The sequence below is a fragment of the Canis lupus genome, chromosome 9 (genome assembly GCF_048164855.1).
Source record: "Canis lupus baileyi chromosome 9, mCanLup2.hap1, whole genome shotgun sequence".
Taxonomy (NCBI): Eukaryota; Metazoa; Chordata; class Mammalia; order Carnivora; family Canidae; genus Canis; species Canis lupus.
The window spans coordinates 40,673,716-40,699,130 of NC_132846.1; the positions used below are offsets into that span (position 1 = coordinate 40,673,716).

Sequence of the window (25,415 nt, forward strand, 5' to 3'; positions counted from 1 at the left end):
GCCCTGACTCAAAGCCACCAGAGCCTCAGAAAACCCTGGTGCTTCTGCTGCCCTCAAGCTTGGGAGCTCTCCATTCCTGCCTATTTCTCTTCTCTTCCTTTCCTTTCCTTCCCAGGCTGTGGCCATCCTCAATCCTCCCCAAGATATTGGGGCTGCTCCTAGAAAGTTCGCGTTCTTCTCTGACCAGCTAGCTAGAATGAGTGTCTGGACATTGTGACTGAGTGAGCTTTCTTTTCTTCTTTTCAGAGGTTTGGTTTGAGGTCAAATCAAACCACAACACCAAAATGCAAATATTTATCTGTCAATAAGGGAGCTCATCCATGGAAAGTGTTTAAAACAGTACCTGGCCCACAGAAAACTAGCCATCATTATCACTCTTACCCATCACTACTACTATTATTACAATATGTAGGGTCCTGTCCTGGATGCTGTGGGGAGCACAAGGGCCTCAATCTTGTTGACGAAACAAGACAAAAATCCACAAGCAGTTAATTTTGCAACCACACAAGAGTTAAAAGGCAGTTCATTTTAATAATACAAAAGCTGTCGCAAGGTGTTATTGGATTAATTATCAGATAAATGGCACATTCAGTAGATGGTCATGGGCCGAAGAGGAAAGAGGTCATTTCTAATTAGAGTAGTCAAGCGGGAGGGGAGGCAGGGTATCTCCTGAAGAAAACAACTTTGGATTGGCAGAGGAGGAGGGGAACCAGGGAGGTACAATGCTCCCAGCTAGAAGGCATGGAAGGATACAGCTTGTTTGGAGGCTGCTGAGCAGATACAGGTAAGAAGAAAACATGTGGAAAATAGATTTTTAGCTGAATATATGTAAAGCTCTAAATGAAAGGCTAAGTTTAGATTTAATCCTAGAGGCAAAAGATACCATTGAAGGTATGACTGGATCATTTTCTGAAATACTAGTCTAGAAGGCCCTCAATGATAATTTAAAAAACAATGTTTCAGCTTAAAAAGAAGTGTAAAATCTACATAAAGAAAACATTAAAAGGCTCCTGAGGTACACAAAAGATTTGAACAAGTAAAAGGCACCTCCAATTTTGAATAGGAAAACTCAATATCATAAAGTTGTTAGTTTACCCTAAATTAATCTGTATGTTAAATATCATTATTATTTCAAGATTTTATATATTTATTCATGAGAGACGCAGAGAGAAGGAGAGGCAGAGACATAGACAGAGGGAGAAGCAGGCTCTCCCCACAGGGCCTGATGTGGGACTTGATCCCAGGACCCCAGGATCCAACCCGAGCCAAAGGCAGATGCTCAACCACTAAGCCATCCAGGTGCCCCTAATTGAATATTTTAAATATATTTAAATTCTATAATTTGGGGGGAACTAGAGAAGCTGTGAGAAAATTCATTGGGAAAACAAAAAGGCTAGGAAATTCCAAAAAGAAGAATGACAGCCCTTCCCAGGTTCTTTTTCTATCAGATAATAAAGCACAGTACAAAGGTACCATGATAAAACTGTGCTACTAGAATATGAACAGACACATCAATGGAATAGAAATAGTCCCAAGCACAGATAGGCATTTGATATCTGATAAGGTAGTATTTCAAATATAAAGGGGAAAGAAGGATTATTAGGCAAAAAGTGTGGACAAAACCAGGTGCCACACAAGAAAAATTAACCTAAATTTATAACTCACCCTCCAGAATAATTTCATTTGGGTAAAAACTGAAATGTAAAAATGAAACCATAAAAATACCAAACAAATCATGGTTGAATGGTTTTTGTTTTGTTTTGTTTTTAGAATGCTGGTATAGGAAAAGTCCTTTAAATAGGACACAAAATTCAAAAGCCATAAAGTAAAAGATCGAAAGTTCAACGATGTTAAAAAAAAAAAAGGCAAAATTTCTGATCCTAATTAAAATTAAAAAAATTTTTTGTGTGCGTTAGTACACTATAAGCAAAGTCAAATGACGAAAGATATTTGTAACTCACATCACAAAGGACCAAATCACTTAGGATATAAGGATACAAATTAATGAGGAAAAGGACCATACCATCAATCCAAGAGCAAAGTGGACATACGTTTGTGAACAAAAAGTTAACAAAATGTAAAAATCTCTTAAATGTGTAGAAAGTTGTCCAAGCTATTCATGGAAGTATAAATTAAAAGTTAAACATATACACAAAATTTAATAAGTGGTCTTTAATTAGTGTGAATACACTAATCATAAAAGACATTTTTGAGACAACTGGGAAAATTTGGACATTGAGTATTAAATTATATTAGAATTAATGTTAATTTTTATTAAGTCTGCATTTTTGCCAACACATAGCTTTAAGCTATGGGTAAAGCTAGGTGTAATAGTGGTATTATGGTTGGGTGGGAAATGTTTTTGTTTTTCAGAGGTACATATTAAAGTGTTAGGGGTAAAATGTTGTGGTAATCTTCAATTTACTTTAAAAATACTTCAACTCCCAAAATGGACAAGCAAATATGGCAAAAAATGAACAGTTGTTATGTCTAGGTGATGATTCATTATACTTTCATCTCTACTGTATGTTTGAAATTTTTCATACCAAAAGTCAAAAAGTGCAATGACAGTAAATCAAGGCACTGTTTCACTTAGGTGGGCTTCCTTCAACTTCAACTTCCCTCCTCCCTTGGCAACAGCACACCTGCCACTGGTCCCACCTACTCTGGTACCTGCTTCACTTCCTGATATCATAGGCATCTGGGAAGTTATCAAAAGTCTCGGGTGAGGCTGTTTTAAAAATAAAAGTTTATTGTGCATTAGCTGTTCTTAGGCTATGGCTATGGTAAGGTTGAAATATCTTATCTACCATAATCACCCAGGTCTAGGCCCATCTATTCATTCCTGCCATAGCTTCCTATAAAATTCCTTGAGTGCTTCATACTTCCCTGTCTTTTTAAAAAATTTTTTTAAAAAAGATTTTACTTCTTTGACAGAGAGAAAGAGAACACAAGCAAGGGGAAGGGCAGAGGGAGAGGGAGAAGCAGGCTCTCTGATGAGCAGGGAGCCCACGGGGCTCAATTCCAGGATCCTGGGATCATGACCTAAGCGGAAGGCAGGCACTTAACCAACTGAGCCACCTAGACACTGCCTCTTTTATTTTCTCTCCCTCTTTTGTCTGTTAAAAATCTGCTCTCAAGAATAGAGAATAGCAACCTAAATATCCAACACAGAGGATTATATGATAATTTTGGTACATTTATAAAGATATTAATAAGGTTGTAGAAGACCTTTCAATGGCAAGAAAGGATATTAGAATACATTTTAAGGGGAAGTTCATATTATAAAATTACATGCATAATATGAACTCATTTTGTAGCACTATATCCATTTAAAAATGAAAGCTTCAGCTAGATGTTGTTATAGCTAAGTGGTAAGACTATTGGTGACTTTTCTTTTTGCTTATCCATAGTTTCTAAAATTTCTGCAATGAATATGTATTCCTTTCAAAATAAGAAACAACAGATGTCATGAAGAAAAATAGGATATAACGCTCAAAAACCCTGAGGACTAAATGAAGAAAAGTTAAAAAAGGTTTGTGTTTTTGTTTGTTTTTCAGGAAGCCTGCATTTTTACCAGCACACAACCCTAAAGTATGGCTAAAGCTAGGTGGTCAGAAAGGTAAGAGGGAGAAGAGGCACCACGAGAGGTCCATGTACCATGAGCCTCCGCCTGAAACCAATCATTTAGTGTTGAGCCCTTTGCAGGTTTACAGCTTGGGATTTCTCCTTTTCATGCCAGGAAGCCAAGAGCTTAGGGAACCTGAGTGAGCAATACTTGAATTCCCATGAACTGGTAACAAACCTTGAAGATAAAGATGCTAATCCTATAAAGCCTAGCATAGGGGCAGACCGTCAGGGACATATCATAAATGTTGGTGGCACAAATTCTACTCTACAGTTTGGAGAGGGACTTTTCTTTCAACCAACCAACTTTCATCACACTAGTATTGTGAACAGCTAGCTAGCCTACAAGATCTAAAAATCTAGCTAGGGTTGATTCTAAGAGAGAACTCTAGGATGCTTACTACATACCTGCAAAGGCAATAATAAAGCACATAAGACTGACTTTAAAAGTGAGCAGTGTTGGGGCACCTGAGTGGCTCAGTGGTTGAGCACCTGCCTTTGGCTCAGGTTATAATCCTGGGGTCCTGGGATCAAGTCCTGTATCAGGCTCCCTATCGGAAGCTTGCTTCTCCCTTTGCCTATGTCTCTGCCTCTCTCTATTTGTCTCTCATGAATAAATAAATAAAATCTTTAAAAAAATAAAAGTAAGCAGAGTTGAACACTAAGATGTTGGTTAACTAGACTGGGGTACGTTAATACAAAGGAAGACTATATGGCCATGAAAATGATAATCTGCATGCTTACTGACATAAAAAGATATTCACAGTATACTGCTGAATGAGAAAAAGTCTAAGATTATAATATTTTAGGTCATGTTTTAATATTTACACATTTATACACATAGTCATGTATCTATAGGCTTCAAAATATCTGTATGGGTCATTAACAATGTCTCTAGTTTCCCCCTTTTTAAATCTATGTTTCTAATCTCCTCTATACTAAATATATGTTTTTGTGTAATAAAAATGTTTAAAGATATAGAAGTATTCATCCAATTGTTTTAAACATAAAATAAGGTCTTTATATATAGTAGGAAAAGAAAGCAAGTTATTATAGGTCAGTTTAAATTTTTAAAAAAATGTTTTTGAAGGCTAGTTTTGATCTGAGGTTTGAGGATGATCATGGTTTTTGAACAGCAGAGAAGGAAGGGGGGCTCTTATTCAAAGCCCTCAAGGTGGAAACTGGCAAATGTGTGTGTGTGTGTGTGTGTGTGTGCACATGTGTGTAGGTACAGGTGTGCGTGTTTAGGGGGTGACGGTGAGAAGCAGTGAACTGACCCAGAGCAAAGAAGCTGAAAGGCAGTCTAGGGAATTTGAACTTTATACTCCAGGTAAAGAAAAGCCTGGAGGTTCTGAAGTAGAGGAACAGCTCACTAACAATTTGTTGGAGGACAATGCTTCTCACTGCCCTGTGTAAATGGGATTGGGCGAGGAGAGGCCAGGGCACCAGGTGGAGACAGCTGCAGAAGTCTCTGCTTGAGGTGCCATGACCCCAACTGACACGTGAACCATGGAAATGAAATGACCAGAGCTGATCCGGACAGCCACAGAACAAGGCTCAGCTGGCCCACAGCAGGTGATAGCATTCAGAGGCTCTAAGAAGTAAAAGGGGATTCAGGGTTTTGATCCATAGGGCTCAAGAGACTATTGGTGGGAAAGAAAATGGGAAGCGCTGACTAGGGTGGGATGCAAAGGAGGAGATTAATGCAGGTCATGTCATGTGCAGTAGCCCTAATGGCACTGGGAGGATCTGAAATCCCTGGCATTCTCTTCTGGCACTTCCTGCTGTGCAACCTCCCCCATCTATAAAGGGGCATGGGGATAACTTTCCCCTGCTTACTTCAGGGTGGATAAGGGTCAGGAGGATCATCTGGATAAAAAGCGCCAAGACCACTAAGCGGCTGTGCGAGCACCAAGCTCTGTCATGCATGCAGGTGGTGGCTGCAGGGAGAGATTACACTCACTGAGAACATGAGGCCGTTGAAGTCAAGATGATCCAGGGCTCGGGTTCAGCCTAGCCTTTATTAAATTGAGAGAATTTCTGGAGAATCTACCAATTTGCTAAAAAGGATCGATTCCCTTTTCCTAAGCCAGGAACTGAAGCCCCATGGCTCAGGGTAGAGGCATATGGTCAGCACTACTCTAACAGGTGGCTTCTTCCCAGGCTGCCAGAGCTGGAAAGGCTTTGTGCATCATCCGACTCAAGCCCCTTATTTTATGGGAGAGGAGCAGAAAAGTGACTCGGCTAAGGTCACCTAAGTTGGGAGAGCCCGTGACAGCAGCAAGAGGCCAGAAGAATAATAATGTGAGGATGGACCACTTCTCCCTGTCGAAGGCTACCAAGCTAGCTCACACTGCCATCTTCTCCTTCCCAGACTTTTGCACAGCCTCCCCACAACCTGTTCCCCTCTCTGAAGACAGAGTGATATTTAAAAGCCCAGATGTAACCATGCACTTCCCTACCAGAGCCCTTTGATGAGTGTGGGAGTGGCTCCATCCTTCTGGTCCTCTACTGAAGGCTCCTGTCCTGAGAGCCTACAGCTCTCCCTGCTACAGGCTCCCACTCTTTGACCCTTCAACCCTGCCACTGCTTTGCAAATAATCTCCTCATTAAAGTCCTCAGCTACACTTTTTGCATTTCCTGCTGCTTCCTGCCAGGACCCTGAGGATACCCATGGTCTATAAGGCTCCTGTGATGTGGCTCCTGCCTGCCGCTCCCCCCTCCACCCATCCTGCCCCCTAGCCCTCACTCCAACAAGCCCCACTCCCCCTTGGATGAATTGTAAGCTGTAGGTTAGAAACTCATAGTTCTCAGTAAATCTTTACAGTATTTATCATGATTTATCATCATGCACATATGGCTCTATGTACTGAGACACATGTATGATTATTTGATCCACTTCCTTCTCGCTGGGCTGTAAAATGAGATCCCCTGTTGATCTGGTTTCCGAGTCTGAAGGCCAAAGGGTTTGGAGGCAAAATGCTCCCAGAGACTCAGCTGCTACCAGCTTCCTTGTCATTCCCTCTCAGTGAAAGGATAAGAAAGGAAAATGAACAATTGCTACAGATGCTTGGAAACAACACTCCTGGCACCTCTTCAGGCAAGCGGCACGCAGCGGGCGCCCAGTTGCAGAAGAGGGAAATGGATACCGGCTGCTCTGGGAACCAGAAGCAGAGTCAAGGTCTGGTGTCACAGCCTGCCCTTGGGGATACAGCTGACAGCCCACAGGAGTGGCCCAAAGACGGAGGAGGCTATTACCATGGCTCACCCAGACTGCACGGCATGGGGAGGGAAGAATCTTATTATTAACCTCAGTGTATTAATATTTGAAAAGCATCTTCACAATGATAGATAGCAGTCACCCAGAGAATGGGGACAGCCTTGGTTCTGCAAAGCATTCTCTGAGAGGGAGAACAGCTTTTATTGAGAGGGGAGGGAGGACAAAGGGGGAAGGTGTTGTGTCCGGGGCAGGGGAAACTGCCCGGACTGCGCGGCACAGGCGGCGAGCCGGCCCCTCCCATCGATCTGTCGATCTGTCCGCACAGGTACCGGCCGCTGTGTCTGTGTCGGAGCAGTGGCCACTGCGTCTCAGGAAGGAGGGGACTCACGATGGCTGACCGCCCAGAAAAAGCTGCTGAGCCGATTATTTTTTCTTCTGACTGTATACTAAAATGATTGCCGATGATTATACATATTTCCGTGAATAGTATATTTTCCCAAAATATAGTCTCTACATAGAACTTCATCTCATGTTTTGGAATCTGAGAAGAAAACATTTAAAAAACCCCTCATTAATAACCCCATCTTTGTTCTCACAGGTAGCTTAAGAGAGACAGTCAGACCATTAACACCTGATGGCTTGGTCTCCAGCAGCTGCCTGTGAACTTGTCAACTTAATAGGCTGCCAAGAAGCTGCTGAATCCCGGCGTCTGTGCCCCCCCGACACACACACTGTGGTGGAATCCTGCTCTCTGAAAGAAATCATTCACCCTCTGGACACAAAGCCCTTCTCACGTAACTGGGGCACCTCTGGCGCACCTGGAATCAGTGTCATCCTGTGCAGGTGGGGAAAGAGGCCCAGGGAAAGGCCAAGCATGACCTTTTGCTGCCAAAGTCAGGAAGGAGCTCATACCACACTCCCTCTCGGAAGTTTCCAGGGAGCCAACGTGGGTGGACAAGGAGCAGCAGGGTCTGAGGGCCGCTGTCCTAAGGCTCTGATGGAACATCTGCCGGTCACAGAACTTAACCTTGGGGCTTGGGCAAAGTGGGTCTGGAAGATGTTCAAAGTTCAAAGTGGCAGCAACTCTGTGCTTCAGAGCACAGGGACACAGCCTGCTGTGCACCTGCTGCCCTGTTGTGTTCTCTGAATTGTCCTCAAGCAACCTCACTACTTGACCTCATCTCCTGTCTAGCAAGATGGCTACAAAGACAGAATGCAGAAAGGAAAGGCACCTTTAGTTTGAAACATCACTTGGATTCTGATTTAAAGGCAAAACCAGCATGGGCTACTCAAATTTGTGTGCTGTTTTCAAAGGATGGTTCTGTGTTCAATGGGCCAGGGTAGAGGATGAAGTGGCACGTGGGGCCCTTTCCTTCTCACAGATCTTAAGGGGCCTTGGACTGCTTTTTGCACTGCAACCTTCCAGATGCCTCTTTGCTCTGAGGAGCTGGAAATCATGCAGTGGGTGACACCTGGGAGGCCCAGATGCCGAGCTGAGTGTGTGGGCAAGGCAGGGGGAGACTAATGCACAAGGTTTCTGTTTTAGGGGGTACCTTTCTGTTGCACTCTCCCTCTCCCACTTGGGCCACGTTGCCCTGAGGCAGTGTCCTCTCCCGAATCAGTAGGGTAGCCAGGTGCAAGGGGGGCACACAGGCCAGCAGAGGCCTCCTCTGGGATGAGGAGAGAGCATGGAGGGCAGGCTTTCTGGCTGGTAAATTCTCTGCAGCCTGCAGTGCCTCATCCCTCATCCAGACAGCCACAAATGTTTACCGAATGGCTCCCAGTATGAAAAGGGGGAAGGACAGGAAATGGGGTGTGAATGAAAATGAGGGTGGCTCTAGGAGACACTGGAAGCCTTTCTACTGAGACATGAAGGCTGGAACCTCCTGGAGGGCTAGAACTTGAGCTTTTCAACTGCCCCCCTTCCTCTCATCTTTCAAAAAGTAGAAAGGTGCTAGAGGCGATCATCAAAGTAGAGAACAACCCCTGTTCAGGAAGAAGCTTCAGGGCTACCCAGCACTTAACCCCACAAAGTGCTGTCACCTTTAAGAGGCTGATTCTGAGAGCTAACATCTGTCCAGGGACCCACTGGGCAAATATTCCTGCTGGACCCCCACTAGGGGTCACAGCCGAGGCTAAATACATCCCCTTGCAGGAGCCTTCTGCAACATTTTCTTGCCCACCTCCCCCTTGCTTTCACTCAGGCTGATCCACAGTGTTAAATCCAGTGATTCACGTGGACAGGTCAGGTATTTGTATACCAATGTGGCAGTTTCCACACAGAATAACGGATGGCTTGCTTATTTCAGTCCAGGGAGGAAGATCTGGCAATGGCTTGACAGGCAGAATAGGGAGTATTTCCTTGAGAACTGAGAGGAAGTTGAATTAAGAGGAAGAAAAAAAATGGAGTCCAGTTAATCAACTGCAAATCTTCTAACCACAGGTCACTAAGTGGAGAAGGACCCAGAGAGGCTGCCACACCAGGAAGAGCATCTAACAAGCCTCATTGTCCTTTGGTTTCTTGGCCCTTCTAGGTCACTCACCTGATGGCAAAGACATGGCTGGGATCCTGGCTGGGTAGCCTTAAAAAGAAAGATCTACAAAGCATGGGGCTTCATCCCTCTGGGCACTGGGTCTCTGGGGACTGAGCTAAGAGCTCCAAGCAAAAGTATCAGCCGAGTTTCCCTGGTCCCTGGATCCTTCTTTGAACCCAGGCCTTCTAAGACAAAGGAGGGAGGGCTTAAGAAGGAAGAAAGTGCCTAGGAACAGGCCAAGATAATTGGGACAATGACTGAGCTAAGGATCCTGAATGTCTGAAGTTAAAAGAAAGGACAGAAAGATATTACTAAGATTTCCTATAAATACTAACATTCACCTAGTATTTCATTACTAATAAAAAACTTTCATAAACTTTATCTCACTTGACCTTTACAACACTCTTGTGAAAGTACTACTGTCTGCATTTCATAAAACAGGAAATTGAATCAACCATCCTTCACGGCAGTAGCATTAGAGGTGGAACCAGGACTCGCATCTGGGTCTTGTGACATTTTTCTCCTCACCTCAGGACCTTCAATTTTGGAAAGAAAAGGCCAGACCAATCTCTCCGACCTTGGCACATATACCTACAAAGCAGATGACCACCATCTTGTAAGAAAAACAGGACTGAACGCCTTCCTTGCCGTAATGGTCTTAGGTGTTGGGGAGTGACTGAAATGAGAGGTACTTCTGCTTCCTTTGCCTCTGTGGAAACACTGACCCCTGCCTAGGCTGACGAGGCAGCCCCAAAGATAATACTGAAGAGAAAAATATCAAGAATTTAAAACTGGGGGAACCTGACAGCATGTTTCTCTGCTCTGCCTACCCACCAGAAGGAGTCCATCCGACCTCTCTACTTTGGACCCTCCCAAAGCTTTGGCTTCTCCCACAGGTCACTCAGGATGGACTCTCAGGAAAGTCAATAGACTGCTTAGGTTTGTTTTTAAAATCCTGAATGGACCCCAAACTTCCATGGTTATCTGCTAGCCAGATGTTCTAAATCATTGATGTCCAGGCATGCAATTCTACACTCTGTGGTCCCCCACCCCCACCCCATCCCCGGAGGACACTAGAGATTCTCCAGTAGATGAGCTGCAAACTCTTGGTAAGATATAGGCAAGGTGCATAGAGGCTCTTTCCTCATAAACCTGATCAACCACCAGTTCCTCAACCTGTTCATCAGACCTGGCTGCCATTCATACAGTCCGACCAGATGGAGCTGTGCCCCACCTGTGTGTCAGGGTGTCACACACCCTTCGCTTCTGGGGCCTTCTCCACAAATGAGTCCCTGATTCTCCCTGCGCCTCCTCCTTTGCTCTTGTGTGCCGCTTAATTATGTGACTTCTTTACAGTTCTTCTCTAATTCTACTTGTGCTAATTAATTATGAACATTGTTCATTTTCCCTAATAGATCATAAACTCCTTAGAGACAGATACTATGTTGAATTCATCTCTGTGGTTTCTTCTCCCCATTTTCATGTCTGGTTGGGGGTTTTAGCTTTACACATAGTAGGAGTACAATAGATAACAGTTAAAATGGAATTGACCTTGGTATCTTAAAAAATGAGGTATCTGTGAGACATATGAAAGGATCCCTGCACAAAAGACAGTACCACTCCGCACAGTGTCCTTTGACAAGACTTATGGAGCATGATTCCCCACCCCCCCACCTTGATCACCAGGATCACCGCAACCAGGCTCAGCTGGCACAGAGATATGAAGAAGACAAAACCAGACTGGCAGAGACCACGGTTCCTAGTTTGCTTATTTCAAGAGGTAAAGATTACATAAGCAAAGCAAGGGACTGGTGCTGTTTCCTCAAGGGAAATCAAGGAAGGACTTTTTAAGGGTAGGGAATGGGGAGAAGGGGGTGAAGGGAGAAGAAAGGGATTTTCTTATAAATAACCAGGACACAAAAGCTGATGGCTGAGACCTGAATGGATTCTCCATCATGACAAGGGACTGAAACACCCCCATTTCTTTCACAGAATAGGAGGCCCAGATACTCCTAAGGTGAAAGGCCATTATGGTCCCAGAGGGGCCCTAGGGCCCTGCTCATGACTCAAGGTCAGCTGGAGACAGAGGCACCTGGGAGCAGGGTAGAGGGAGAAAAGGGAGAAGAGTAATACCAGGAGCTTCGGATAGGGCTATTGAGCAATGGGGCACCAGGAGAACTGCTCTAGAAGGTGCTTATGGGAGAGGTTAGGTCCTTCTTATAAGGTGAAGATAGGGATAATTGATGATAGGGAAACAAATCTGATTTGGGTAAATGACTGGTGGAGCAGATGATGGAATCTACCTCTACCCCTTCTACCCACACACTATCCCACAGAATTCAAACTGTCTTTGTTGGCCAAGGACTTAGCACCAGACCATAGCTAGCCTGGGTCAGGATTCAGGGAGGCAATGGTCACAGGGGTTGGTGGGGGAGAAAAATCCCAAGAATAGATCTCAGCTAACAGGGTGGAGGAGAAACCATTTCTACTGGAAACTTAAGTGCTCTGTCTCTCTCTGTCTCTCTGTCTCTCTCTCTCTCTCACACACACACACACACACACACACACACACACACACACACACAGAAATCTATTATGAACCTGCTAAGTAAAAATCTAATTCCAGTTTAAGGATAAGAGGTTTAGTAGAGAAAATCCTGCTTCCTGAGCCAGTGTGGGGAGAATGTTATCTGTTCTCAATCTCCTATCAAATCACTCTTTTCTTTTGAGACCACAGAAAAGATGATGATAATTTCCCTAGCCAGGACCAGGCAGGAGACTGAGGTGCATAATGAAGCCCCATGTGCCTCTACCTGGCCATCTAGTCCCTCCGACACTCCTTCACCCAGACTTCCTCTTAGTTCTGACTTTGACCACAGGTCATTCAGGATAGAGACAGAGGGTAAGGCCTATCTTGCTGCCAAGATAGGCCACCTGGGATCTTTTTCTCACTTCCCACCTGGGATGAAGTGAGGGATGCATGTGAGCAGAGGCTGCCTGAGCCTGTGCTCCCTCCCAACAGGACCAGGTCTTTCTGAGCCACACAAGCATATCTCCATCACCTCCCTGCCAGGGCTCAAGCCAGTGCACACAGAGGACTGACCCCTGGGATTGTGAGACCCGCTCCTCTAACCCCCACGGCCCCAAATGGTACCTGCCAAGGCCTTGATCCGGGACCTCTCAAAGAGCCTGGCTGAGCTGTTGTCATTATCCAGCTCATCGTCCGGGGCATCCCAGCGGGCATTGATCCGGCTGTATGGTGGCTGGTTGCCCACGTTTTCAAACTCCGTGGCCGATGTCATGTTAGCAGGCTCTCAGCAGTTTCGCCTGCCTCAGTCTTCATGGAAGGGTCCCTAGGGGGGACAGCAACACAGTCAGAGGGTTAGCTTCCCCCCTTGGACTTTTTCTCAGGGGAAACTTATTCGGAGCATCCAACAGGGGTGGGTCCTTGCAGGAGCGGCACACCATGCCAGCTGCTGGGCCATGCTTCCCACCCGAGGTCTCTGGATTATAAAATATTGCAGCGGCAGCAGCAGCAGCCGCCACAGGAACGGCGACAGTGGCGGCGGGGATGGAGAGCTGCATGCAGAAAGGGTCAGGATGGCCAGCAGGTGGAGACGTCAGTTGCAGCAAGCCTGCTTCCTCCAAACCTGCTGCCACTGGCAGCTGTGGGAGCTGGAGCTCCGGAGCTGGGAGAGGGGTGGCTCTTCTGGGAGCCAGGGGCTGGGTAGGGTGGAGGATAGAGAGGGGCTGGGAGGCAGGAGAGCAGCTCCACCCTTTGGACTGGGGCCGGGACCAAATCTGGAGGGGAAGTGGGGACAGGAAGGAAAGGTGAGAAGCTGGAGGTTGGCTGAGTCCCACTCAAACATGGATCAGTGGGGAGAGAGACAAATGTGAGATGCGCCTAAGGCCACGGCCCCAGCAGCTGTGCTGGAGAAAGTAGACTCCTCTCAGAGGCTGCCCAACATCCCTCCCAGTGCTTTCCTAGCGGCAAATACTTAGAAAGCCGAGCTCTTGGTTTTGCCTTCTCTAAGTGCAACTAGGCATGTGGACAAGGTCTTCAATGGAATCCCAAGTCCGACCAAGGAGCCCAGATGAGCCTGTGGTCCCATCAAGGCCATCAGTGTGGTGGGAGTGGTGGTGAGGGCATCTCACACACGGTAGAGCCACATGTGTTCTCTATGCAATGCACATGGGCATCAGGAACACTGTGTTCTCCCTCCCCTGTCATTTGTAATGTTTCCATTCATTTATGATTAATTCAAATATGTACCAAAGCCCAACTCGAGGGCAGGCATTGTGCTAGGCAGAAGTGCCCTGTCCTTATGGAGTTTATACTCTGGCCGCAAGACACCCAATTAAATAGGCAATTACAGTAAGGTATGATGTGTACCACCACGTACCACCACTAGGAAAGAACGAGGAATGGTGGGGGACTTGTGGCAGGGGCTGGATGTCAGGGGAAGGGAAGTGTAAGCTGGTTCCTAAAGGGAGCTTAGAGGCATTCTGTGAAGGGATAGAGGCAAGGACAAGTCCAAACAAAGGGGATAAAGAGCAGGTACAGAATTCTGAAGGGGAGAGAGAACATGGCAAAATTTAGGAACCTTACAATGTAACTAGAGGGTGAGGGCAGGGTCAGGGAGACAGGGGGACAAGACGCTAGAGGTGCAAGGCTAGGTCCTGATGGTCTTGGGCCTTTGGAAAATGACGCTTTCTTTTAGCTTTAATTTCCTCACCAATACCTGCCTTTTAGGCATCTCCTGAGGAAGCTAAAGGGATTCTGAAATCAAGTCTACAAGACCCAACAGGGAGCCCAGAGCCTTCCTATCCAGGAGAACAAAAGGGGTGGGGGTGGGGAGGCCACGAAGCAGAAGAATGACAAGTGTGAACAAACAGTGAGCTGTGGGGCAAACCACTCTCTCCATGAATGTACGCACACACACACCACACTCACACATTCATATACACACCCCCCAACACACACACATACCCGAACATCCTACGCACGGACACACACATCTAACATACACACTCACACACCCGAACAGACATATGCCTGAAGAAGAAATGATGGCAGCTCACCAACCCAAGCGTAAATGCAATGCTGTCGCCCTTATTTTTCAGACACAGAATCACTTCAGACTCCTTTCTCCCCGGTCTGATTAATCAATCCCGCCACATCCCTTTGAGGTAAGACAGGAGCCAGAATTATCCATCTTAACTGCATGAGGAAGAAAACCAAGGCCTCACACTGGACGAAGCCTCCCCAAGGTCATCTAGGGAATTATTGCTACGGTTAGGGTAACGGCCAAACTGTAGCCCAGTTTATCCCCCTCTACTGGCAGATTTTAGGGAAGGAGAGGAAATTGAGGTGGGAGAAGAACATGACACAAGGGGACAGAGGGCATTCCTCGGCTTCCAGGACTCGGCAAAGGTGTTTGCTTCTCAGGGAAGAGGAGGTGTAGGGTGGGGAAGCCTGTCATTACCCCACAGTGCCCCACAATGCCAGGCCTGTGCCCAAGAACACCCTTGTCCCTTAGCCAGCCTGTTGTCTTCCACAAAGAGACACACTACTTCCAGGGCTGAGATTTCTCACTCATCAACTGGTTCAGGCAAGAGCTGGGAAGATTCCCTCCTCCCCTTGCTTTCCCCAGCTTCCCTGAAGGGGAGCTACTGCTGGCTCCCAGCTCCGAGCAGGAGAGAGACTGACAGCCTGACCAACCAAGTGCTGGGCTGCAGGCCTGTCCAGTAGCCCCTGAGAAGGCCTGAGCTGCCAGACGCAGGAGGTGAGGTAAGAGCAGATCCTGCTTGCAGGAGGTAACTGGACCCTGGCTCTCCTTCTTGTCTTGGGCTATTTTTAAGAGTGGCTGAGAGAGGCTGGGCCACAGGGCCGGGGGTTGGGGGTGGGGTGGGGAGTGAGATTACCTTTGCCATGGCTCCGTAAATAAGTCTGCCCCAGAAAGATGAGCCTGAGCAGGCACACCAGCAGGCCCAGCATTCAAGACAAGATTGATGGCCCCGGGTGCAGAAGAGCAGCCACTAGACAGCAATTCATTCTGCTTAAAAATGCCAGGCCTCCTGCTGCTATGGCTCAGAGAAGGAAGCAGCCAGGTAGTGACTTGGCTGGGAACCTGATAAAGCACACGTGTATGTCTAAATACACAAGTCTAAGGTTTTGGGGGGTTTTTGTCTTGTTTTTGGAACATCAAGTCCCTGAAGAAGACCATCAAAGGGAGAAGATTCAGAAACTAAAGGGAAGCCCTCTTTGTCCTGCCTCACACATGTGCCCATCCCAGTGGACTGCCCAGATGGCATTCCATCAGAGTCAAGCGGAGGGTGTGTGCTCAGTGGGTCAGCAAGGGGAGAATCTCGGGGAATCAGGTGTGACAGACAGAAGAAAAGAAAATCTGAAAACAGGAAAGCTGCAGGATGGTAATTCCAGGAAAACAAAACACAAGCAAAAACAAAACCCCAAACAATGCCTAAAACCAAATTTGACCCAGAGCTTTCCCAGCATCACCCATGTCAATTTGCATTACTGTCATAGTACGCCTTTGAAGGCCTGGCAATAAAGAAACCAACATGAGTGAAGACAGTATGTCTGTGGGAGGCTCATGGTGGAAACATCTAATCAAATGGGTAGTCATAGGAAGGATACTTAAGTTTATATCTGAGGGGAACCTGGAGGTCAGATAATCCCATCACACTTTTAAGGATATAAGTCATCTATGCATCTAGAACGGCCTTCCACAAGCATGGAAGACAACAAGTATGTGGCTAACATTTGGCCTTAAACAGCCCGTCACTCCCCTGCCAACAAACCCAGGAGAAAGGGCATGAGGAGCAGGCCCTTGCCCTTTCACTCTCCAATTCACCCTCAAGCTCCTAAGAAGTCCTTCTTCCAACCCACCAGACCCTCGTCAAAGCATAGCTGAGTCTTCTCTGGCCTGTGTGACTCTGCGCCCAGGAAAGCCCACCTTCCCTGTCCATCTACCTGCCTCCTGCGATGGGACAGGCATATCTCCAAATGCACAGTCCAGAGGTTTACCCTCACCTTCTGAGCTTCTGCTATTCCCTAATGCCGGCTTATATTTTGATCTGGGTGGTTCCTAGAAGACTTGCCCACAGCTCAGCACAGAAAAGCTCATCTGATCATCGAGGGCACTCACTCATAGGAGGGCCCGCTTGGTAAACGGATTTCACAATCGTACTGCCAAAACCCATCGCACAGTGTGCCCAGGACCTCATCTGCTTCTGAGATCAGGCGTTAGGTCTCAGCATCTCAACCTCATGTGCTATGCCAGTTAATCCCTGGGGCAGCCGGGAACCCGGGCAGTGGTGGCAGAGGTGGCAGTGGCAGCAGGAGCTCCCCCCCCTCCACCGCCCCTGCAGGAACCCTAGCTAGAACTCACTTCAGTCCTCCTCCCGCATTGAGCAAAAGAGGAGGAACGTGCTGCTCTTTCTTTCCCCACCCCGGCTCCTCTTCCCTGGGTGGCACAGGTGAGAAGCAAATCTTCAGGACTGGGAAATGGGGCAAAATACAGAGTGATGCCTTCACGGGGTTACAAGTCACAGGCTGTTGCAACAGCTTCCATGCAGTCTTCCTTCAACAGAGAACTCAGACCCATTCTACCTTTAATCTTCTCTCTAGCGGTAAGGTTGGACTCTTCCTCTGCTTTCTATCTTGTCCTGCCCCTTAATGCTACTCCAAACCGGCTTTTAACATATTTTGGTACTATGGCAACCCAGGTCAGGAGATTAAATCCTGAAGTTTCCCTGGTAACTTTTCTGCCAGTGCATTTACTAAAACAACATCCTCCTACTCCCTCTGGTAGTAATCTCACTGCATATTCACAGCTACCTTAAAGAACAGACTCACTAAAATAGCATGAGAACCAATGAGATGCCCAGTACAGAGTACACTACCTGTACCTCAAATCCTAACCTCCTGCCCACCACCAAGCTCTAGCCTGGCACCTCCATCTGTCTACCAGATATCACCACCTAGAAATTACAGCTTAGTCTCATTATGGTTAAACCTGAGCACGTGGCTCCCAGGACAGAACAGGGGAATTTTAGGATCCCGAGGTGACAGTGAAGCCCAGTGAGGTAAGCATGCCACCTGTGGGTGACCTTTCCAGCAAATGGATATCACCAGCAATACCTGGACCAAGCTGCTTCCCCTCCCCAGAGCACACCCTGCTTTTCCACACTTTGCAGTTCCCATCCCCAGCTGCCCTGGCTGCCAGTTCATGAGTAGCAGAGTATACTTCTGTGTTCTTCAAGTGTCAAGATTCCTGTCCATGGTTGCCACTGTCAGGGATGCCCATGCATTTGCAATACCCTGGCCATTCTACCTGCCATTCTGGTCCACTGCTTACCCAGACCCTTCTGCTCCAGTTTCTGTCACCAGGCAGGGACTCCAAGTCCACATGTTATAACTTGTCCACTCTCATCATGGAAAAAATCTCTGACCAAAAACTGACTCCAGTTATGCTGCAGCTGCTGGAAAGGGAGTGGGAGCATGGTGGGATCATGACCCCAACAGTTCTTAGAGGGATTTGGTTGGGGAACAGGTGCAACTCAGTGTTGATATAGGGAGGGATTGCCACCTCAGCCCTCTATCTTAATAGCATCTATCAGCACCTCACATCCTACACAGAGGCAAATGCCCATTGGGAATGATTAAAGGAGACAGGAGAGAAGGTACTCTTAATATACATCATTTTCAAAGACTATCCTGCATTGTCCAATGGGCTCAATATCTACATTTATGGAAAGCTATTACAACCCAGTCCTACCTCTCATCTTTCCCAATTCACTTCTTTCAGGATAGCCACTGGCCTCCCCTCCCAGAATAAGTAATAGTCTGTGGTAGGTGAATTAAAAGTTGAACTCCCAATTTCTCTTCTTCCATAAAGACTTTTCCAGAATACCCACAGTGCCCTCTCTCTTAAGAAAATTGTCAGGGAGGTAGTAAGGTCTCAATGTTGGAAGTAGTTAAGAATAAGTTGAAATAAATCAATTTGAAATAATTGTTGAGATATTTCTAATGTGGTAATTGATTCAGAAAAAATCAAAAAATAAAATAAAATAGATAGGTTAATGGAGAACTATAACAACAGAATCAAGTTTCCAACACTTGAATTCACTGATGAAACTTAGTATCACTAGCAATAGATACTGCATGTCTCCTGATGTGATGCAGTATATCATGACCAAAGACATTGTTGCCAAAAAAGTTGAAACTCAATCTGATCAATCTTTAGAGTTAAGTTTCCCTTTAGAAATTATAGGAGACAGGGCGCCGGGGTGGCTCAGTCAGTTAAGCATCTACCTTCGCTCAGGTCATGATCTCAGGGTCCTAGGATCGAACCCCATATCCGGCTCCCTGTTCAGCAGGGAGTCTGTTTCTCCCTTACTCTCTGCCCCTCCTCCCTGCTCATGCTTTCACTCTCTCTCCCTGTCTCTCTCAAATGAATAAAAAATCTTTAAAAAAAGAAAAAGAAATTATAGGAGACCAAAAGACAAGTTAAATGACAATATGAGGAAGAGACAGATCTACAAGCAGAGACATTCTGCAGACAAATGATTCCATTTCCTAAACAAGTCAATGGCATTTAAAACAAACAAAAAAGGAGGCAAAAAGTAGGGACTACTATAGATCAAAAGAGACTTAGGAGGGCAGCCCTGTTGGCTCAGCAGTTTAGCGCCACCTTCAGCCCAGGATGTGATCCTGGGGACCCAGGATCGAGTCCCATGTTGGGCTCCCTGCATGGAGCCTGCTTCTCCCTCTGCCTATGTCTCTCCCTCTCTTCCTCTCTGTGTCTCTCATGAATAAATTTTAAAAATTAAAAAAAAATAAAAGAGACTTAGGAGATGTAATAATTAATGCAATATGTACCTTGTTTGGATCTTGAATCAAATGACTATCAAAAAACATTTTTGAGACAACCAGGGATATCTGAATTATAGACTCAATATTGGATGATAACCAGAAATTATAGTCAATTATGTTAGGTGTGATAGTGGCATTGTGGTTTTCTAAGAAAATAAACATTTTTCAGAGAAGCTGAAGAATGAAGGGGGGGACAGGACATGTCATCTGGGATTTGCTTAAATATGCTACAGCAAAGTAGGAAGCAAAGATTAGGAAATCCGTAATAACTGTTGACTTGGGATGATCGACACATGTGGGGGTTCATGATACTATTCTCTCTGCTTTGGGTATATGTTTGAAAATTTGTACAATAAAAATGTTCATTTATCATCAAGCTTAATTTTTAATAATTTTATTTTAAAAGGTCATATGCCCTAAGTACAACTGGAACTTAGAATGAAAGTCAACCCCTTACTATGGCCCTAATGCCCAGCATGGTCTGGCTTCTTCCTCCCTCCCCAAGCACGTCTCCCCTTACTACATACAACCTGCAAGCCTTTCAGGTCTTCTAACTTGCCATTTTTTCCCCCAGTTCAGGCTCTTGTGCATGCTGTGCCCCTGGTCTGGGATACCTTTTGGAGTATCTTTGTATGTCTGGCCCTTTAAGGTCTCCTCTTAGATATCATCCCCTTTAGAAGTCCTCCCAAGCACTCTATCTCGGGGTAAATCCTTTGTCAGCTTCAGTCTGAGTACTCTGCTTGACCCCTTCCTAGCACTCAACATGATAGTAATTACTCATACATCTGTTAGTTTTTGTTTTTGCTTCTCCCTGCCTCGACTATAGGTTCCTGCAGGCAGCAGCCACGTTAGTCTTATTCATTATTATATTCCAGTGCCTAGCATTTTGCTTGGGACACATAGGCACTGAATATTCTCTTCTTCCTAGGGACCTAAGCTCTGGGGCTTCTTTAAACCCCTCTGTCCCATCATATTCCTTGATCTTACTCATTCAGTTATCCCATTTAGGTGTATTGGGCACTTATTCAATATTTATTTATCACCAAAGCCAGTCATTATGCCCTGTAAAGTGTCTTCCTTTCATTATTCCTTTCTGTTCTAAAGCTTCCACTTTACTTCAGGCCCTTAGGACTTCCCACCTGGACTTTATAACAGTCAATCTCTGTCAAGGCTTGGCCCCTTCAATCCATCCTGCATGGCCCTTCTCATGACGATATGCCTCTACTCTGTAACAAGTCTATCATACACAGTCTACCAAAGTCCTACACTATCCAGTACTGAGCTCACACTTTCTTTTATGCTAACTTAGCTCCAACTAGGAGGATATACGTGTCCACCAATCCTCACACCATGTCAGGTGCCTCTATAACTTTGTGTCACATTCCATATGCTGAAATTTAGGCATTATCCTTTCTTCTGTCAATTTAAAACAATTTCCAAACATTTAGAAATACAATACAACATATTCCTAGAATCTGAATGAGGTCACTTTTCCCCTCCTATCCCACCTCATGGATTCTCAACTGCCTCTTCATCCAGGTGCAGAGGACAATGAAGACGGGCTTCATGGGCTTCATTCAATGTCAGGGAAAGCTGACAGAGATCTGTACACAGACTTCCCTTGATCAGTCCTACATCCTCCTAAGTCTCATTGCTATTTTCAGGTGAGGCCAGACCCTCACTGTCTTGCCTTCTGTCCATCTTGTCAACCTTAGGACAAAGATGAATCTTTAGCTTTTTCTCCCTTCCATTTCCATTTTAACATGGAAGAGCTCAAGTCTTTCTCACCTTAAATAAAACTCTTCCTTGCTATATTTTCTCTTTTCTCTCTCGGAGTCAAAACTTCTTTAAACTTCTTTTTCTTTTTTTAAAAAAAGATTTTATTTATTAATTTGAGAGAGCAAGAGTGAGTGAGCAAGCTGGGGAGGGAGTGGCAGAGGGAGAGGAAGAAGCACACTCCCTGCTGAGTGGAGAACCCAATTCAGGGCTCCATCCCAGGACCCTGGGATCATGACCTGAGCCAAAGGCAGATGCTTAAACAACTGAGCCACTCAGGCACCCACAGAGCCAAACTTACTGACTAATGTGCCAAGTATATGAATAGGGAAATTACAAGAGAGGAAATACAAAAGAATAAAAGCCTGTGAAGAAATATTCAAGGTTATTAGTTACCCAAGAAATGTAGATTAAAGCAAGAAAGAGATTCTATGGGCAAACATTATCCAGCTGGATAATATGAAGTGTGGGTGGTGATGTGCAGAGCAAGAACCTTGTGCCCTGCTGGTGGGAGTGTGGACTGGCCTAGCCGTTCCAGAGGCAATCTGCAAGTTCTCAGGCAGGTTACAAATCTGTAACTCTGTTCCTGGGCCTAGAGACAAGACAAATTCTCATGCAGGTCTGAAAGGGGATAAATGCAAGGATGCTCACTGCAATATCGATTATGGGGGTAGGTTGGGGTGAGCAGGTGGAGATAACCTGTGTGTCTGTTGCTGGGGAATCAACAATAAAACATGATAGATGTACACATGAAAGACAAGGGCAGCACTGGAAGATCTTAAAACCACAGTGCTGATTAAATAAGTAAGGAATGGAATGATATCTTTAACACAACACTAACATAATTTTAAAATACATGCATATAAAAACAACATACATAAGAGCACATTATAAACAGGAGAAAAACTTAAACACATGAAAATGGCCACCTCTAGGTTGGGGTGAGGGGGATGGAGAAGGAAATGAAAATGAAAGAAAATCAACACCAAAAAAAAAATCTGGTTAAAAATGGGCAGAGGGCCTGAGTAGACCTTTTTCCAAAGAAGACCTACAGATGGCCAACGGACACCTAAAAAGATCCTCAACATCACTCACTCATCATTAGGGAAATGCAAATCAGAACCATAATGAGATACTATCTCATGCCTGCTAGAATGCTAAAATCAAGAAGACAAGAAACAAGTGTTAGGGAGGATGTGGACAAAAAGGAAACTTGTGCACTCTTGATAGGAATATAAACTGATGCAGCCACTGTAGAAAACAGTATGGAGGTTCCTCAAAAAATTAAAAATAGAAGTATCATATGATCCAATAATTCCACTATTGGGCATTTACCTAAGAAAAACAAAAACATTAACTTGAAATGATATATGCATCCCTATGTTTACTGCAGCATTATTTATAATAGCCAAGACATGGAAGCAACCCAAGTATCTATCAATAGGCAAATGGATAAGGAAATGTCATACACAAGCAAATGCACACAGAAGAATATTACATAGTCATAAAAAGGATGGGATTGTGCCATTTATGATAATATGGATGGACCTAGAGGGTATTACACTAAGTAAAATAAGTCAGACTGAGAAAGACAAATACTATATGATTCAACTCATGGAATCTAAAAAAATAAAAAGCAGATTTGGAACTATAAATACAGAGAACAAAGGGATGGTTGCCAGAGGGCAGAGGTGTGGAGCCTGGGCAGGATAGGTGAAGTGGAGGGGGTGGTAGGCCTCCACTTATGGAATGAGTAGCTCATGGAAATGAAGAGCAGAGTGTGGGGAGTGCAGTTCATGATATTGTGACAGCGATGTAATGAGACAGATGGTGGCTATACTTGTGGTGGACATAGCATAATGTATAAACTTGTCAAATCACCGAGTTATGCACCCAAGCTAATGTAATATTGTGTGTCAACTATACTTAGATAAAACAAAAAGGACTTGTTAGGAAAATAAAAAAAAAGAAAAGGAAATCAATCAATCTCCAGAGTTCTGCCCTGGGCCCCCTCCCCATTCTTCCTCTGTCTACACACTCTTCTAGGCTATTCCCTTTACTTTCATGACCTGAATTACCATCTCAAGCTAGTGGCTTCTGAGTCTATCTCCTCAATTCCCATCCATCACATCCAACTACCTTCTGAATATCCACCTCAGACTCACAGGCTCCTCATGTTCAACATGATCCCCAATTGACTATATGACCATCCCTGTCCCAGTCTTTCTTGTCAGTTCCTTGTCTGCCAATATCCCAATGGTACAAACCAAAAGCTAGGGTCATGCTCTACTCCTCTCTTTCTTTCCCAGTATCTCACCAACTCAATCCCCTCAACATTTCTCAAATCTCTATTCTGTGTCTCTACTTCTCCTCCACACCTCTGGCCATCATCACCTCAAGTCTAGTGGTTTCCAGCTGATTTCTATATTTGCCCTTTTGCCTACCATTTTAATTCATCCCCTATACTATAGTCAGAAAGATTATCTTAGAGTACAAATATGATGATGTCACATCTATACTTTAATAGCTCTTCTCTATTTCAGAAGAAGGTTTAATGCCCATAATAAACTGCAGCCAAAACCCTTCATGATCTATCACTTAACGGACATCATTTCCATCCAAACTTTCTTCCCAACTTCCCCAATCTTACATCCCCACCATAATGAACACTGTTCGGATCACTGGCTCTCTCTGGTCATGCTCTTTGTACATGCTAAGCCCAGAAAAGCCTCCCTCTTTTTTTGGAGTAATTTCTTGTCCCTCAGAACTTATCTTAGCCATCACTTCCTTCAAGAAACTTCTCCACTAGGGTGCCTGGGTGTTTCAATCGGTTGAGTGCCAACTCTTGATCTCAGCCCAGGTTTTGATCTCAGGGTCATGAATTTGAGCCCTGCACTGGGTGTAGAGTCCACTTAATAAAACAAACAATGAAACAAAAAACAACAAAAAAGAAACTTCCCCATCTTTACCACCATCCCCTGCAACTGTGGGAGGCAAGGGTGATTCTTCTAGGTTCCCATCCCACTCAATGCTCATGTTCATCAAAGTGCTTCACTACATTGTAGGATAATAATACATTTTTCTTCTTTCCCAATAGACTCTACACTACTTGAAACCAGGGACATCCTTATTCATTCTTTTTGTCTCAAAGGCCTAGTATACTGCCAGGTGGGTGAAATGAGGCTACAAAATGCTGAACAAATAGAGGAGAACTGAGAAATGCAAAGCACTGTTCCTTAAGATGATAAGAGCGGCTCCTCTTGAGGACACACCATTTGGAGGTGAATTTGGAGGGGAAGGTGGTGAGGGGACTGGAAACATGGCACCAGTGCCATGGATTCAAACTGGGCATCTATTCCCTGGTGTTGGTCACTATTGCCCCTGCTGCCTCAACCACAGATTTTTGCCATGTCCTCCTTTCTGGCTGGACTGTGATGGCACAAGGGATGGATGGTGGCAATAGGGCCCAAGCTCCTACTGCTGTCTACAAATCTTGATGCCCTTTGGAGTAACTCTGATTCAGCCACACCTCAATCTCCTCACCTGAAACATTGATGAAAGCAGCAGCTTCTCACTTAGAACTCCTCTAGATAAGGAAGTCCTACCCCACTTAGCTGAGAAGTCTTTTTTTTTTTTTTTTTTTTTTGCTGAGAAGTCTTTTATTTATTCTTTCTTGTGTCACAGAAATGTCAGTTGCAGAATGGTTTCTATCCATACATCTCCGCCACACAAATGAAAAGAGCTATTTTAAAAGTGGAGCCTATAAATAATATATAAGTTATGGGTGCCAATTTAATTATTCATTCATTTTGGAGCTTTTAAAATAATTAAATAAAAATTAACCTTTTAAAAGTTGCTCAGGCCCACAAAGACTCCTCAGGGAACAGATGTTGGCCAGAGGCTTTTCCCATCCTTGGCCAGGACACAAGCCTGATACAGTGGGAACATCCTCTGGAGACATATGGGAAGTTGCCTGCAAGGGGCAGCTCCAGTTTTGCAGGGAAAACAAGTGGAGCCACTTCAGGCCTGGAAGAGCCAGTTTCCAATGTGCATAATCTCCCAGGCCTGCAGACAGAGCACCTCTCAGCCACTAAAGTCTATTAAGTCCCTTCTCTGGGTTCTGCTGATCGGCAAGCACCAGCTGCTAGATCATGCAGCCACTCTGCTGCCCACAGTCCTCAGGAAAAATGCTTAGCTCTTGATAGGAGTGTGTAGTAAAGCCCAGGGTTAGGAAGGGAACCTGGAATTTATTAAGACCTTTATGCATATTGCCCCATTTAATACATACTCACACTCAGAACTGTTAAATATTATTATTCTAACTATTGTTATTATTATTATTGTTGTTACTGTTCTATCA

General features: G+C 45.1%; 1 protein-coding gene across 3 annotated transcripts in view; it reads right to left on the reverse strand.

Moving 5' to 3' along the window:
- SPTB (spectrin beta, erythrocytic) overlaps positions 1-25,415 on the reverse strand; it is a 146,364-nt gene that overhangs the window by 54,350 nt on the left and 66,599 nt on the right. For all 3 annotated transcript variants that reach the window (XM_072838917.1, XM_072838916.1, XM_072838918.1), the window contains one exon: positions 12,536-12,734. In XM_072838917.1, the coding sequence (XP_072695018.1) occupies positions 12,536-12,683 (148 nt within the window). In that variant the 5' untranslated portion in view covers positions 12,684-12,734. The remainder of the gene's footprint in view (positions 1-12,535; positions 12,735-25,415) is intronic.